Genomic DNA, 18201 nt, shown 5'->3' with positions numbered 1-18201 from the left:
AACTCTTCTAATCTCCTCAACCCTCTCTGGTTTAGAATGATATTTGGATTCATTAAAGTGAACATCATTGCTGCGGACAACCTTTCTGGATTCGGGATCCCAAAGTCTGTACCCCATCTCACCAGAATTACCATAGCCTAGAAAGATGCACTTTCTACTCTTTGGCTCAAGTTTGTTCCTAAATTCCTTTGGAACGTGAGTATATGCCTCACAGCCAAAGACTCTGAGATGCTTGTATGAGGGCATTTTGCTTGACCATACCATCTCTGGCACTGAATCCTTCTGCAAAACCTTGCTAGGAGATCTATTTACAAGATGAACAGCTGTTGATACAGCTTTAGCCCAAAATCCATTTGGTAGTTGTGCATTAGACAACATACTTCTGACCTTCTCTTGTATGGTCCTATTCATCCTCTCAGCAACACCATTTTGAGGAGGATTGTAAGGAGCAGTAAGTTCACATTTTATACCTTTTGACTCACAAAAGTCCTGAAAGGCCTTTGAAACATACTCTCCACCATTGTCAGTGCGTACGCATTTAAGCTTCTTGCCACTCTGATTCTCCACAAGTGTCACAAACGTTTTGAAAACACTAAACGCTTCATCCTTGTGCTTGAGAAAGTAAACCCATACTTTCCTCGATTAATCATCTATAAATGTCATAAAGTAAGAAGCTCCCCCTAGAGATAGGTTAGGCATAGGTCCACACAAATCACTATGAACAAGTGCCAACTGTGTATCTCTTCTACTGCTTCTATGCTTATGTGGCTGCTGTGTTTTCTCACCATATAGACAATGTTCACAGAATTCAAAATCATTAAATGAAAAGCCAGGCAAATAACCAGAACGAGACAAGATTTCCATTCCCTTCTTGGACATATGTCCTAACCGGCTATGCCACAAAGAAACGTTCAGCTGCTCGGTTACATTGATTACATTTTTAGAGACATTTGATACATAAATCATGTAAAGTTCTCCAGACTTTACTCCATGTGCTACTGTCATAGAACCCTTGGATATCTTCCACATGTTCTGTCCAAAAGTGGTGACGTAGCCAGCATCATCAAGTAAACCTGTGCTGATCAAGCTCTTTGTAATTGCGGGAACATGTCTCACATTCTTCAGCGTGAAAGAAGAGCCATTCTGAAACTTCAATTGAACATCTCCAACACCTAAGATCTCACATGTCTTCCCATTGCCTAGCCGAACATGATCTTTAGTGGTCACATAAGAGGTAAACCACTCCTTGTTTGGAGACACATGAAGTGATGCCCCTGAGTCTATAATCCAGTCACTCAGTGCATTTCCATCAGATGCTGTAAGAAGAGCTGAGTCCATTGTATTCTTCAAGAAGTAGATGTCTCCTGACACTAGACTGTCATCCTCTGCAACAGTGTTTGTCACATTTATTTCTTGAATCTTCACTGAGGACTTGTTCTTCTCACCATGGTCTTCAGCTTTCTCTTTGCCTTTTTCTGCTTTCCATTCTCTGCAGTCTCTTTTCATGTGACCCTTCTTGCCAGAATGGTAGCATTCTATGTCACTCTTGCCTTTAGCACTGCCGGACTTGCTACGAGACTGATTCCTCTTTCCACCTTTGTACTTTTCATTGGTCCTTCCCCTGACAACTAAGGTTGTTCCTTTGCCTTTGTCCATTGTCTTTCTATTGGTTTCTTCAGTAAGCAGACTTCCTTCTACACCTGCTATGTTCAAACCATATGGAGGTGCAGAATTACTCAAAGCTGTGCGAAAAGTGTCCCAACTTTCCGGCAATGTGATCAACAGGAACATAGCTCTAACAGGTTCATCAAACTTGACACCTTGAGCTGACAACTGACTGTAGATTGTGTTGAATTCATTCAGATGATTGGACATAGGTGTCCCTTCTTTCATCTTCAAGTCAACAAGCTTCTTAAGCCAGTATACCTGTGAAGCTGCACTCTGCTTCTCATAAAGATCACTCAGCTTTAACCATGCTTGATAAGCCGACATCTCGTCTGCTACATTGAAGTAAACGCTTTCTGCCAAAGTTAGCATAATGGTAGAAAGTGCCAATTCATCCATTTCACTCCATTCATCTTCGTCCATATCTTCTGGTTTTATCCCCTTGAGCTTTATAGGTTTTATCTGCTTCTTTTGTACCAACACGTGCCAAATCTGCTTCTTCCACAATGGGAAATTGGTTCCATCTAGCTTCTTGATATTGTAAAGAGCAGTGTCCTATGATCCAGCCATAGCTACGCTTCACAGTAGTTTACTTTCCTGGGAAAAATTCGGCAGAGTTTCCCATGTAAACTGACCTCTGAACCAATATCAACCTGTCAAATGAACCAAGAAAGCTTCAGATTCTGCAGAAATTTTGGCAGAGTCTCCTTTGTAAAATGGCTCTGGTGTACTAAAAATAGACCAAAAAACAGCTCAAAAACACACTGTCTCTCTAACACTGTAAGCTGTGGGTAAACCTGTCCTGCACCTGTACTGTCTCTGACTGTCCTGTCACTGTCCTGTAAGCATAGACTGCGACAATGCCTCAACGGAAGTAAAGCAAAGATGCAATCCCAACTGTCTAACTCACAATCAATACATCCTAGCTGCCTATCTAAGGGTGCTCGAGGGATCACTCCAAGACCTGTATCACCGAAAGGATCTCAACATTCGAGAATCCCCTAGCTCAATAAAACCTCACTCGACCCTCAACAAAGGCTGCAGTAAATTTGACAGTACATAGACTTCCCACAAAGTCATACATCCACAAATTTCCCACTATATGCTGTAACCGCTGCGGCGGTTGTTTGCTGCGTGACTCACAGCCAGCAAACCCTCAACAAACATACATCATCTCTGACAATACATCCCATGTGGAAGTACCTGCAATGTCAGGATGAAATCTAGAATATCAAGCAGCAAACACAAGCTACCTGATGAACTAGTGGATGTCGCCCAGAGTCTGTGTGTAGATGCGCCTGTGTCGTATGTGACACGCCTCCAAGAACTGTGAGCCGTCCTTCGATGTGTAGACAGCCACAAATCAACACTTTGGGAGTGTCGATATCCTCAGCACCTGCAGTCGTAGGCCGAAAACCCCAAATTTGCAGAGTCGGATCTGCACCCGTCGAGACCACGTAGTCGAAAATGGCCTGCGTAGACCTTTGTCAAAGCCGAACGGTGGCCGAGATGACCTCAGAATGAAATTAGAATGAAATTCTGAGAACACCAAGCTTTACAAGACTAATCTCAAGGCTAGAAGTTTTGGAAGCTTGTGGGAACTTCAACTTAAGGAAATAAATCAATTGTCAAAGCATGCATGACGAATCAGAGTCCAGACAACCGAATTTTTTTATTTTTGTTGTGAGATGCAAGTGTAGGCGGGACCCGTCGGGGTTGATGCAGGGGCAGAAAAGTCATTGCGATTTGCGTGGGGTGGACGAATACTTGTGTAGTGGTGTACGATCCTTGATGATCAAAGGGGTGGAGGTCCGGAGCAGAACGTGTGTGTGCATACGTGCGTGTGTGTGCTCACAAGCGTGCGCGTGCAACACCACCAAGCACTGCTGCTCCTTTTCTGCTGCTCGACTTTGCTCACTTCAATTGGACGCCTCCAGCACTGCATACCTGCTTCGCTTTGCTTCAATTTGCCTTGCAAGGATTTTCTTGTTAGCTTTCGAATTGTTGATGCTGGTCCGATTTGTTGATGTTGTCGAGCTCTGCACAATTCCCACTGCTAACGAGCTACCTAATTTCCCTTGCTTGGCTTGGTGTTGAGCTCCTCAATTCTCTTCAATTTACTGCGCTTGTTAGAAAGAGAAGTGAACATACCTCATTCATTTGACGTAGGTTGCTTAGTGAAGTAGATGCAATCTTCTTGCATGTTGTTGTAATGTGTAAGCTTTGTTTGCAAATGAATGTAAGAGGTAGATTTGTTAGGAAATGGATTATGCGAGAAATAGAGAGAAGTCAATAAAAATAGGTTAGAGAGAGAGAAAGAGATGGAGAGATAGAGAAATAGAAAGAGAGAGAGAGAGAGAGAGAGAGAGAGAGAGAGAGAGAGAGAGAGAGAGAGAGAGAGAAGATGGAGAGAAATAGAGAAAGAGATGGAAAGAGAGAGAGAGAGAGAGAGAGAGAGAGAAGATGGAGAAAAATAGAGAAAGAGATGGAGAGAGAGAGAGAGAGAGAAGATGGAGAGAAATAGAGAAAGAGATGGGGAGAGAGAGAGAGAGAGAGAAAGAGAGAGTTCTATTATCGTCCTCGAAGGTCAAATATGCCCTATGGGACCAAATGAACATGTCACATGGTGTGAGTGGATGCCATAAGTGACTCTCGATGCTCAAAAATGGTTGAAATGAGCGTCGCAATAGCGAGTTCACATCGTGGTTGGGAGAGGAAGGTATGTAGGGAGAGCTCATGACTGAATATATGGGGAAAAGAGGACCTAATGTGGTCAAAAACTAAGCACTCAAGTAGTGTGTGGTACTCACTCTCTCACACTTGACGAGGGCATAAGGTGCAAACTCGATGAGACTCGTCGCCAGTGCCCCAACATCCTGTCTCACAATGTAGAGAATGGGAGCTAAGACAAATGGAGGTAATGGTGCAGATCGCACTCAATGGGATGGGCTCAAGGATTTAGGGATGGGTGCGGTTACCTCATTTGGAGAAGAAAAGAGATTTGTAGTTTGGGGCAACGTGTGTGGTGTAATGGCTGAAGCGAGAACCTTTGGATTTCTCCCAAGCCATGATACATTGGCGTTATAAGAAGGCCTCATTACCTTGACCAAGTGACATGCATCCCACCTTCCAAACCATTTCCCAATGTCAAGCATCCACCCCGAACTTAGTATTTTGCTCTTGCATGTCTTTTGGACCTTTTGACTTGCTTCATATGCAATTCTAGGAAGTCGATACAAAGGGCTATGTTGTGTCTTAAGCATGCACTCCACAACCTTTGCATACCCAACAACCTCCCACTTAAAGGACAATGTGCCTTTAAGCTGGGGTGACAGTGTATATATATATACAATATAGGTAGACGATGACCATGATCATCTATACAATGCCCATGAGTGCCCGACAATGTGCAAACCTCTCTGAAGGTAAGCCCTTTGTTAGAAGATCAACAAAGTTTTCAGTGGTGTGAATCTTGGCAAGCTGCAATCGCTTCTCCTCAAGCACCTCACGAATGAAGTGATACTTCACATCCACATGCTTTGCCTTTGCATGAGACACTAGATTCTTTGCCAATTGTATAGCACTTTGGCTATCACAATGTAACACATGCATCTCAACATTGATTCCCAAGTCTCCCACCAGCCGACCAAGCCATAAAGCTAATGATCACTTGATCAAGTAATGTTCGAAATTGATGGCAAAGAGGCTAAGAAGAAAGAGGCTGGGTCTAAAACAAGTGCAGCCATTGTAGAGTCTTTTGTCAAAGGAGACTGTGATGTTGATGTTGATGCCGAATGGGCATTTAGTGCATAGTGCACTTATGATCCTATTGTCCATGATGCATATATGTCAGTTGCTACATATTCACATGTGTGGTATTTTGATAGTGGTGCTATAAAGCACATTACCTCACATCGTGATTTTTTTACCTCTATTGAGTCTATCCCTCATGGGAATACGATGACTTGTGCCAACAATGCCTCTTATCCTGCTTTGTTTGTATATGCACTTGCTAGACTTTGTTTTGTAGTCAAATTTGTGGATGACAGATGTACAATTCATTATCTAAGTTTTGGTGATGAAATTGTTGTTGCATCTGCCCTTTTGTGTCGTGGGATATAAGCTCGCTTTGTATGACAAGTGTGGACAAAATTTTGCAAATGCGGTTGCAGATTCAAGGGCTATTTCAGATGCAAAACTGTGGCATGCACGTTTTGGGCATCTAATTTTTTCCAGTTTGCTACGTTTGTAGAAATATGATATGGTTGCTTCTTTGCCGCCTCTAGAAGCACCTGTCAAACATGTTTGTGAAGGCTGTATTTTGGGTAAGATGCAGCGTGCTAAGTTTCCAAAGGATGGGTCAGTTTGTGCTACATGCAAATTGCAACTTGTGCATAGTGATGTTTGTGGGCCTATTCAAACTCCGTCCTTGGGAAATTACTTGTACTTCATGACTTTCATTGATGGCTACTCCAGGCATGCATGGGTATATCCATTAAAGCTAAGTCCAAAGTGTTTATGTGCTTCAAGCAAGTTCTTGCTATGGCTCAATATGTCTCGAAATGTACTATGGGCACCCTCCATTTCGATCGAGGGGGAAAGTATATGTCTCATGAATTTAATGAAATTCTGGCTAGGCGTGGGATAAAACACCAATGTATAGTGTTGTATAAGCCTCAGCAAAATGGTGTTGCTGAGAGGAAAAACAAGTTTTTTATGGAAATGGCACAATGTATGGTCAAGAGTCAAGCTTTACCACATTCATTTTGGCTTGAGGCTATCATGTGTGCCACTTATGTAGTCAACAGGTGTCCTACGAAATCATTGCAATCTATGACTCCATATGAAGCATGGCATGATAGAAAGCCATCTATTGAGCACATACATGTTTTTGGCTGTTTGGCCTATGGTTTAGTGCCACAAGTGCAACGTAGAAAATTGGATGGTAAGGTTGTCAAGTTCATTTTTGCTGGTTATAGTGCGGAAAGAAAATGTTACAGGTTGTACCATCTGCAAACAAAGCGTATTTTGGTCTCATGTGATGTTGTGTTTGTGGAAGATTATGTTTAGCCTTTGTTGTCATGTACTAGAGATAGTAATGTAAGCCGCCACATGACATTTATGACATTTTATTGCCTCTTTTCAGTGGTGGAAGTTTGAATGTAGATTCAAATGAGTCAAATGTACAACCTATGGGGGTTTCTAAAAATGTTACAGATCAACCTATTACTGATGCAGATGTACATGATGTACTTGATGAGAAAAGGGCTGAAAATGAGCAAGCTAGAGGTATGCCAAAATGGCTCGTACACATTTTGTGTGACAGTAAATTGGATGCACCTTTGTCTAGTCATACTCATTTAGGTTCTCGCTATGCCTCTTATGCATCATATTATTATGCTTTGACAATGTCTAGCTTATGTGATATAGAGGAACCTCTATCTTCTGATGAAGCACAAAATTCAAAAAATTGGATGGTTGCCAGGTTACCATATACATGTGGTATGATGTGTGTCAACACACTAGGACCGTCAGGGCATTTTTTCCCTCTTTAGGAGGTTTTTTCCCCCGTGCATTGTATACGCCCATCACTCTAGGGCTATCTATCTTTCCATTGCACACTAAGTAACACACTCTCTATTGTGTGCTTTGAGCTTCCTTCATCTTCTCCAAGTTGTGTGCATTTCTCTGCAACCCTAATTCCAACAGTTGGTATCAGAGCAAGTTACGTCCTCCGGGGCTTAGTCGCCAGCTGCTCCAGCACACGCCTGCTCACTTTCTCCAATTACAGTGAGGTTTGGCGAGCGTTCGTAGGTCGAAAAATATTTTGGGGCTCATTTCGGCCTACGTTTCCACTACAGGCAGGTCTACACAGGCAATTTCATCATTTTGTGCAGAATTTTTGTCAGTGCCGTTTTCTGCATAACAGGTGCCTTACAGTCTTCTACGGTTTGTGCTATATAGCACGTGTTGTTTCCGCTCCATTTCTCCCATTTTCGGGCAGTTTTCACATCAGGTGCAGCATTTACCATGGCTGACAACAACACAGATGTCTTCAAGGTGTTTGCTGCTAAGGACAAGTTGGATGGGGACAATTACCCTATGTGGGCTTATATGATGCAACACATTCTTGTGTCAAAAGGCGTATGGAATATTGTGCACGGCATTGATGTAAAGCCTGGTTCTGAGGATCTAGGTGATGCTGAGGATGTTGCAGGTCTTGCTACAAGGATTGCTGCTATTAGAGTTGTTTTGCCTATGGTAGAACAAGCTCGTTGGGATGTAAAGGATGCACATGCTCATGCATTTTTTGCGTTGTCTGTGAAGCGGACTATTGTTACTCACGTCCATTCAGCAAAATCTGCAAAACAGACTTGGGATATTTTCGCTGGTCTTATGCAAGTCGCAATGAGGCTAAAATTGCTTTGCTGCGTAAAGAGCTGGAGTCAAAGATTATGCATGAGGAAGATGATATGAACACTTTCCTTGCTAGTGTCAAGGATATTAATGAGCAACTTATTTCTGTAGGTGAAGTCATTTCAGACAGTTCCCTTGTGCAGATTGTTCTTGATGCCTTACCAGATTCTTATCAGACTTTTGCTAGTACTTGGAGAGTTATGACCCAAGGAAATCCTAAAGTTGTCAAGTTTGATGCATTATGCACATTGCTGTTGCAAGAGTCACTTTCCAGAAAAAACAGGACTAGATAGCGTGCAGTTGAACAGGCTTTTATTGCTTCTCAAAGAATGGGTGGTAATAGCAATGCAGCCACTTCTTATGGTTCTGCTGCGAATGGAAAAACTTTTGTTTCCAATGCTTCTGCTGGCAGCACTTCGTATGGCAATTCTGGTGATAAGGGCAAAAAGAAGATACGTTGCCATTATTGTAAAGCTAATGATCACTTGATCAAGCAGTGTCCTAACTTGAAGGCAAAAGAGGCTAAGAAGAAAGAGGGTGGTTCCACTGCAAATGCTAGTTCCACTACAAATGGAGCCATTGTTGAGTCTTCTATGAAAGGAGACTGTAATGATGATGTTGATGCAGAATGGGCTTTTAGTGTAGAGTGCACTTACAATCCTGTTGTCCATGATGCATGCATGTCAGTTTGCTGCAGATTCACCTTTGTGTTATTTCGATAGTGGTGCTACAAAGCACATTACCTCACATCGTGAATTGTTCACCTCTCTCGAGTTTGTCCCTCATGGGAATTCAGTTACTTATGCCAGCAATGTCTCTTATCCTGTTCAGGGAGTTGGAAAGATTGTGCTTACTGCTACTAATGGCAGTTCTTTCACACTTGTTGATGCACTTTATGTACCTGGGATCAAGAAGAATCTCTTGTCTGTATCCGCACTTGCTAGACTTGGACTTGTAGTCAAATTTGTGGATGACAAATGTACAGTTCATGATCTCAGTTTTGGTGATGAAATTGTTGTATCTGGCCTTTTGTGTTGTGGGATGTATAAGCTCACTTTGTATGACAAGTGTGGATAAAATTTTGCAAATGCTGTCGCACATTCAAGGGCTATTTCAAATGCAAAACTTTGGCATGCATGTTTTGGTAATCTGAATTTTGCGAGTTTGCTGCATTTGCAAAAATCTGATATGGTTGCTTCTTTGCCGCCTCTTGAAGCACCTATCAAACATGTTTGTGAAGGTTGTATTCTGGGTAAAATGCAGTGTTGTAAGTTTCCAAAGGATGGTTCAGTTAGGGCCACATGCAGGTTGCAGCTTGTGCATAGTGATGTTTGTGGGCCCATGCAAACTCCGTCCTTGGGCAATTACCTGTACTTTGTGACTTTCATTCATGATTACTCCAGGCATGCATGGGTATTTACGCTTAAAGCGAAGTCCGAAGTTTTTATGTGCTTCAAACAATTTTTGGCTATGACTGAAAATGTCTCGAAATGTCCTATGGGTACCCTCCGTTCCGATCGAGGGGGGGAGTACATATCTCATGAATTTAATGCATTTCTCGCTAGTCATGGGATAAAACACCAATGTACAGTGCCTTATACACCTCAGGTCCTCAGCAAAATGGTGTTGCTGAGAGGAAACATAGATCACTTACGAAAATGGCACGATGTATGGTCAAAAGTCAAGCTTTGCCACATTCTTTTTGGCTTCAGGCCATCATGTGTGCCACTTATGTACTAAATAGGTGTCCTACGAAAGCTTTGCAGTCTATTACTCTATATGAAGCATGGCATGATAGAAAGACTTCTATTGAGCACATGCGTGTTTTTGGCTGTTTGGCATATGCTTTGGTGCCACAACACAGCGCAGAAAATTGGATGATAAGGCTGTCAAATGTATTTTTGTTAGTTATAGTGCTAAAGGCAAAGGTTACAGGTTGTATCATCCGCAAACAAAGTGTATTCTGGTTTCATGGGATGTAGTGTTTGTGGAAGATTTTGTTCAGCCCTTGCTGTCATGTACTAAAGACAGTAATGTAAGCTCACACGACATTTATGACACTTTGTTGCCTCTTTTCAGTGGTAGAAGTTCAAATGTAAATTCAATGAGGCAAATGTACAGCCTATGGGGGTTTCCGAAAATGTTACAGATCAGCCTATTACTGATGCAGATGTACATCATGTACTTGATGAGGAAAGGGCTGAAAATGAGCAGGCTAGAGGTATGCCAAAATGGCTGGTGCATATATTGCATGACAGTAAATTGGATGCACCTTTGTCTAGTCGTACTCGTTCAGGATCTCACCATGCATCTTATGCATCAGATTGTTATGCTTTGGCTGTGTCTAGCTTACATGATGTTCAGGAGCCTCTGTCTGTTGATGAAGCACAGAATTCAGAAAATTGGATGGCTGCCATGCAATCAAAATATGATGCACTTATAGAAAATGACACATGGACTTTATGTGATTTGCCTCTTGGCAAAAAGGCCATTGGTATGAAGTGGGTTTACAAGTTGAAACGCAAGCCAGATGGTGAGATCGATCGCCATAAGGCTCGACTTGTTGCAAAGGGTTATGCACAACAAAAAGGCATAGATTATGAAGAGACTTTTGCTCCCACTTGTCGTATGACTACTGTGCATTTTCTATGTGCATTGGCAACTCATTTTGGTTGGGATGTACATCAATCAGACATTATTACTGCCTTCTTAATGGTGACATATTTGAGGAAGTTTATGTAATGCAGCCTCGCGGTTTTGTCAAGAAAGGACAAGAGGACAAAGTGTGCAAATGTACAAGGCTTTGTATGGGTTGAAGCAATCTCCTCGTGCTTGGTATGACAAATCTGACACTCATTTGGTCAAACAAGGTTTTTGTAACAGTCCAACAAAAAGCACATTGTATGTAAAGTGTGAGGGTGATGTACTTCTCATTGTGGTTCTTTATGTAGATGATTTGCTGATCACTGGACCAAATAAGAGACACATTGCTGAATTTAAGGCTGATTTGAATGCTACTTTCAAGATGAAATATTTGGGGCTATTGCATCATTACTTGGGTATACAGTTAAGCAGTGTGATGGTGGTATTGCCTTGTGTCAAAAAAGTTACGTAGAGACATTGCTATGTAAATTTGGACTTGAGGATTGCAAACCTATTGCCACTCCCATGGAAATAGGTTTGAAGTTGAGTCTACATGATGCTGGCAATCCTAGTGATGTCACTCTTTACCAAACGGTTGTTCACTGCCTCATTTATGTATGCAACACGAGGCCAGATATTCAGTTTGCAATCTCACAGGTCAGTAGATTTATGCATAGCCCAGGGTCTAAGCATTGGCAGGCTGTCAAGAGGATTTTCCGCTACCTTAGTGGCAACTTACATCTTGGCTTGTTTTATCCCAAGGGGGGATCATTGCCGCCAAACTTACATGCTTTTTCGGACTCAGATTGGGCTGGTTGTTTTGACACTATCTACACTGACAGTTAGAGCGCATTGGCAGTTGCGAGGAACCCAGTTTTTCATGCTCGCACATAGCACATTGAGGTGCATTACCACTATGTCAGGGAGAGGCTCTCAGCAGGAGAGATCAGATTGGCTTATGTGCCAACACAGGACAACCTTGCAGAACTTTTCACAAAGGCATACGGTCTCGTGAGAAGCTCGAAGCTTTCCGCAAAGCTTTGGGCTTACATCCCTTTGTGGACTGATCATGTCCTCAGGGCATGGAACTTCCCTTTACTCATGTGCCAGCTCTCGTTCACCGCATCACACCAGGGGGGATTTGTTACCATATACATGTGGTATGATGTGTGTGAACACACTAGGACCGTTGAGGCATTTTTTCCCTCTTTAGGAGGTTTTTTCCCCCGTGCATTGTATATACGCCCATCACTCTAGGGCTATCTATCTTTTTGTTGCACACTAAGTAACACACTTTCTATTGTGTGGTTTGAGCTTCCTTCGTCTTCTCCAAGCTGTGTGCGTTTCTCTACAACCCTAATTCCAACATGCCATGCAATCAGAATATGATGCACATATAGAAAATGACACATGGACTTTATGTGATTTGCCTCCTGGCAAAAAGGCCATTGGTACAAAGTGGGTTTACAAGTTGAAACGCAAACCGGATGGTGAGATTGATTGCAATAAAGCTCGACTTGTTGCAAAAGGCTATGCGCAGCAGAAAGGCATAGATTATGAAGAAACTTTTGCTCCCACTTTGTCGTATGACTATTGTTCGTTTTCTATGTGCATTGGCAGCTCATTTTGGTTGGGATGTACATCAATCCAATATTGTTACTGCTTTCTTGAATGGTGACATTTTTTAGAAAGTCTATGTAACGCAGCCTCATGGTTTTGTGAAGAGGACAAAGTGTGCACATGTAAGAAGTCTTTGTATGGATTGAAGCAATCTCCTCGTGCTTGGTATGAGAAAGATGACACTCATTGGTCAAACGAGGCTTTCGTAACAGTCCAACAAAAAGCACATTGTATGTCAAGCATGAGGGCGATGTACTTCTCATTGTTGTTCTTTATGTGGATAATTTGTTGATCATTGGTCCCAATGAGGCACATATTGCTGAATTTAAGGGTGATTTTAATGCTACTTTCACGATAAAAGATTTGGGGCTGTTGCGTCATTACTTGGGCATACAATTTAAGCAGTGTGATGGTGGTATTTCCTTGTGTCTAGAAAAGTTACATAGAGACATTGCTAATATGTAAGTTTGGACTTGAGGATTGCAAACCTATTGCCACTCCCATGGAAACAGGTTTGAAGTTGAGTCTACATGATACTGGTGATCCTGCTGATGTCCCTCTTTACCAAATTGCTTTTGGCTGCCTCATTTATGTATGCAACGTCACAAGACTACATATTCAGTTTGCAATCTCACATGTCAGATGACTGCTGCCAGCGCAAAGCAACTCTTTGTCGAGACGAGGTGGGGGTAGAAGGTTTGTTTTCCAGCTATGCTGATTTCGGCAGAGTTAAGACTCCCAAGCAAAGTTTGTTGGTCACTGCGGGTTGGGGTTCTACCCGGCCCGTGGGGATCTGCCCTAAAGCAAGGATCCTGGATGATACTAGGTTGAAGAATGGAAGCCTGGGAAGGGGGAAGAAGGGGTCCGGGTTCAGTGTGCCATTGGGCCAGGTTGCAAGGAATGATGATTGGTCGCTACAAATCTGGGGATGCGCATGCGGCATACGTGGCAAACGTCGTGTGTTGGAATAATTTTCTGTGTGTTGCACGCTGCTCTCTCTTCTCTCTCTCTCTGGACTCTGGAGGCTAGAATCTGGAGTCTGCATCTACATGCAGCATGGCAGGCCCACTCCCTCCTTGCCTCCCGACTTCCTACTACTAGCCTGGCTCAACTAGCCCTATCCTGACACATACCCCTTTACGCAGCGGGGCCAGGGCCCTCTCCAGGTTGCCCTACCTTCTCGCTCCTCTCTCTTCTCTACCGTCACACGGACTCGCAGTCTCACACCGCAGACACCCACACAACTTCGTTCACACTTCAGTGAACGTGACCTTTGAGGTTGAGTGCATGTGAGACTCCCTCGCGGCTCACCTCTCCTGAGCCTCCTCCATTCACACTGTGTGATACACACACACACACATGCGTAGTATCTCGCATCGCGCAGCGCAGTGGCGCACACCTACCTACTCTCGAATTCTGACGTCCTCTCCAAAAGGTAGCTTGACTATTCCATCCTCTTTGTCCACCTCTCGTCTCCATCGCTATCTTCACATTCTTCAGAATCTTCTCTCTGGAGTCTGCTCAGTGCTCTCTCTCTCTCTCTCTCTCTCTCTCTCTCTCTCTCTCTCTCAGACGCGCACGAGGCCACAATTATCACTCGTTTCTCAGATCAATGCTCTTCGCTGTCTTCTCACTGATGTTTCTGAGTGTAGAAGGGGGATATAGAGGGAATCTATTAGCTTAATATTAGGGTGCCGGTGCTCGCTCTCTCTCTCTCTCTCTCTCTCTCTCTCTCCCTCCTGCGTATCCAAGAAGGCTGCCATGGCTTTGCATGAGATGTTCAAGCGATCTTTGAGCCCCTCAAGTAAGCAGAAATGGAGCATGGATGATCTCTTCGTACCTTCCTCCACAACCTCCCCTTCCAAACTAGAAAGGCTGCAGCAAGAGGCAGCAGAGAGGAGCTGGTCATCATGCATCTCCCACAAGAGCTCCTTCAATTCCACAGTTCCCCTCTGCCGAACCAGCCTGGGCAGCATTGTGAGCCCATCAAGCCGCCCATTTCTAGAATCTCTATGTGACGATGCGACGTGTCTGCGTGATTTTGCGCGTTCCTCTGCGGTGGCCATGGAGCAAGATTATGTTACAGGAGATGATTCTAGCAGCTTATGCTCTGCTCAGCAACATCTTTTTGACATCTACAATCTGGATAGCGTTGTACCGCATGCATGCCTGCTCGCGCAGCAAACCGAGTACTACCCCGAGCGAGACGCTTCAGCAAGAAATGGCAGCTCTGACATGTCCCTTGATTCCTTCAAGCTTGACTCCGACAGGGAACTTGGTGGTCTCGAAGCTGTTGTTGGAAAACACATCCTGTTTGGCAGGGGCAATGGCAGCTCTAGAAGTGGCACAACCGATGAAGGCAACAGCGCTCGAAGCTTCACAGATATGGGCCATAGCTCCCGCAGCACTGAAGCAAGCTCCATTGGCAGTACGACGAGGTATACCCACCCAACCACCTCATCTTCTACTAGCATAGCTCGTTCTGCAAGTACAAACGCACGCAGCACTGTCAATGTGCAGGATGTGCTCTCTGCTTTCACACAAACACAAGCTCACTTTCTCCCATTAGAGACCATCCCTAGGTCTTTGGAGGCTATGCAAGAGAGCAACCTTCTACTCTCTAAGACCGCATCGTCTTGCTCCAGTTCCAGCGATATTCCGGGCAAGCTTGGGGTGAGCATTGCTGCATTTGAAGAGGGTTCTCACAACATTGCTTCATGTGAGGACTCATTAGATGTGGATATCTCCAATGCAAGCTCTAATGGAAGGGTGTTCAGAGGGGTCAGAAAGAGGCCATGGGGCAGATGGTCCGCAGAGATTCGAGACCGCATCGGACGATGTCGGCATTGGCTTGGGACCTTTGATACTGCAGAGGATGCAGCAAAAGCTTATGATGCGGCTGCAAGAAAGCTCCGAGGGGCTAAGGCCAGGACTAACTTTACCTTGCCACTGTCTGCTTCGCTGCCTTCAGCTAATGTTAAGTCTCATAATCAATCTCCGCAAGAGGGCTCAGGAGGAAGCAAGAGCAAAGGGAAGTTAATAAGGTCAAGGTCAGCTCAGCAAACACAGGTGGCCGCTCCTTCCACTGCAAGAAAGGGAACTTTACTTCCACCACGGTATAGTGCAACCACAGCTGCTAAGGGCGCTGTACGAGCGCACACAAAGATGAAGACAGAGTATGTATATCTAGATGGATGTCCAGCAAGTAATTCTAATGGCCATTCTAGTACAAATGAGTTAGGGTTAGGTTTTAAGCTTCTTGATGTGAAGCCCCCACTGCTTACACTGCCTTCGCCAATGGCCTGCTACTCCAATGCAAGTCCTGCATCTGACATACATGTCATTTCGTCGCTCGACCTAGACCAGGGTACTTTTTCAGCAAGCTCATCCCCTGCATCTCAAAAGATGAGGATGTCATCTAATCCGCTTGCATCTCCATCTCCCTCAAGGTTATCTAGTAAAACTCAATCTTCTTCCCCATCAACGCAGGGCCCAGCAGGATCTTCGCCACAGAAGGATATTGCTTCTATGCATCTTTTTCATAGCCCCTCCTTGGGTTTCTCTCCTAGCCCAGCGATATTGGCAGTCCCAGGTGTTTTTTCTGCAGCTTCTCCTTCACCAATTTTTCAGAATCAATGGGCTAACATGATGTTCAATCACTCCTCAGCAAGGTAGCCACTTAGCAATTGTCGCACATGGTCACTGCGAATTAGGCATGAGGGGGACCATCGCATGCTGAGCTTGGCATGACATGCTATGCTTTGCTCATATAAGGGTTGTGTGTTATTATCGGCTCTGACATTGTGGATTATCACTTTTTAGAGAGTTCTTGTGTGGGTGGCAATGGCTATGAAGTCCTTGAGCCATCACCCATATGTCTTGTTGAGCGCATATGCAGACATGGATGATTTCATAAGGAGAAAAATGAAATAGCAGAAAGCAGTGAAGTAGTGCTACACACTAGATGTGTTGGTGGGTAGCATGTGTTGACAGTTTTTTCAGCTACATCTCAAGATTGGGCTGTTTTTGTTTGAGTCCAATGAAGATGCAAGCTTTGCAGTAGAAGTCCTTAATCTTCTTCTTGTACAAACCTCTCTTTTATGCAGTGAGTCGTGTGGCAGGCAGCATAGAGGTGTAAATGGGGAGGCTTTCTTCCCCATATTGGGTGTTGGGCCATGCTCTATGATGTCTTGGCATGGCCCACTTGTGGAGCCAGAAAAAACCATCATGCGGTTTCACACATTTTTGATCTCAGCTCTCTCTGCTGTCTGCCCATCACTCCCATCTTTTGTCACCATGGATATCCTCAAGGATGTCCACCAACTGCCTTCTGTTCGTGAGTTTGACCTGTAAATCCATTGTGTCCCTTTTCCCTTCCATGTACATTTAGCATTTAGCATAATGATTTAAGTCCCAACTTGTGGAAGAGTATTGTAGAGTCGTTGAATCATGAGAGAGAGAGAGAGAGAGAGAGAGAGAGAGAGAGAGAGAGTTCCTTTCTCTTTTGTGTGATTAATGATTACCTGTGTGAATGTGGCAATGATGGTAATACCACTTCTCTTCTGAGTCCTCATCCTCATCCTGATCAATATCCTTCAAGTTAGCATATTGCTCAAAGGCCTATATATGTAAATATGGATTATCCTTCAAGTTGGTGGGAAGTTATATTTACCACCCATCCTCATCAATATCCTTCAAGTTAGCATATTGCTCAAGGGCCTATATATGTAAATATGGAATATCCTCCCTACCACCTTTGAAGGTTGGAAAGGCAATCTTTAGATCACGGGATGTTTCCCCATGTATGGACCTATCTTGATGTGATCCTCACTCTTTGGGTTGTGGTTTTTGTGATCATATTTCCTCCCCCTATGTGTGTGCTTGCTGTAATGATCGGTATCAACATCTCATTTGTCATTACAATGATCATCTATTTCACAAACAATATCAAGTTCATCCCTTTGATATGTTTTTGCACGTGACATTGCTCTTTTGCTATGCCCACTATCATTAGTGGCATTAGTGTGCACTTTTGCTTCATCCTTAAGATCCATTTTTTGAGATCCAAGCGAGTGCGTTGTTTTGGCTCTTCAAATGCTTTATCCTAAATTGAGCTGAATGTTGAGTCCCCAAGCCCCTCGCTATCTCTCCTTCTTGGGCTATGTCATTAGTTTTCTGGTATCTTGGGATTGAGGTCCTTCATCATTGGTTTGGTCTAATTCTTAGGCCATTGTGCTAAGATTGTCTCGGATCTCCTTCCTCCCATTGAATGTCTTGATAACATCGCGAATATTTAATTGTCTTTGAATTCTAATTTGGAGACTTTATCCTATTTGAATTCTAATGGGGAGACTTTATCCTATCAATAGCTTAAGCTCACCATCGTGATCATCAAAATGGAATGAGCTAGTCACTTAACAGCTATTGTGAGTTAGAACGGTAGAGTCAAATATAAGATCAAATCAAATAGAATGAACATAAGGAAACTAGATAGACAACTAACTTGAAAGAATAGAGTTTAATATTGGACAACGAGATACTAGAATTGATATATTCATATGATGAATCCAGAAGTACAATTGAATGAGCATTGAATGTTGGTTTACAATAGAGCTTGATTTTCAAGTTGAGCAACAACTTGACGAATCATTAGAAGCGATCACAAAATGACAACAAAGTAACCAACAAGTGGCAATCCCAAAAATGAAAATAGTGGGTCTTATTTATAGGTGCATGCATTGAGTTTTGATTGATTGTGTACTATATAATATTGCCATGTAATTACTACAGTTATGTATTGGCACTTCTTTAGGGATACTTTCCACTATCTACAAATTGAAACTATTACAATTGATC

The 18201-nt window shown here is 43.4% G+C and overlaps 1 protein-coding gene across 1 annotated transcript; it reads left to right on the top strand.

Moving 5' to 3' along the window:
* The first annotated feature begins 13616 nt into the window (after positions 1 to 13616).
* On the top strand, positions 13617 to 16765 carry LOC147432995 (uncharacterized). The gene has a single exon (XM_086491688.1). The coding sequence runs from the start codon at positions 14107 to 14109 to the stop codon at positions 16018 to 16020; it is 1914 nt and encodes a 637-aa protein (XP_086347814.1). The 5' UTR covers positions 13617 to 14106; the 3' UTR covers positions 16021 to 16765.
* Positions 16766 to 18201: the final 1436 nt, after the last annotated feature.

The sequence above is a fragment of the Adiantum capillus-veneris genome, chromosome 20 (assembly GCF_014529385.1).
Source record: "Adiantum capillus-veneris isolate H3 chromosome 20, ASM1452938v2, whole genome shotgun sequence".
In the NCBI taxonomy this organism is placed as follows: Eukaryota; Viridiplantae; Streptophyta; class Polypodiopsida; order Polypodiales; family Pteridaceae; genus Adiantum; species Adiantum capillus-veneris.
The sequence above is the reverse complement of the archived record's forward strand: the minus strand, read 5'-3'. Positions and strand labels throughout refer to the sequence as shown.

What these genes read in the sequence shown, in the direction of transcription:
- LOC147432995 (XM_086491688.1), top strand. Translation starts at nt 14,107, where the DNA reads ATGGCTTTGCATGAGATGTTCAAGCGATCTTTGAGCCCCTCAAGTAAG.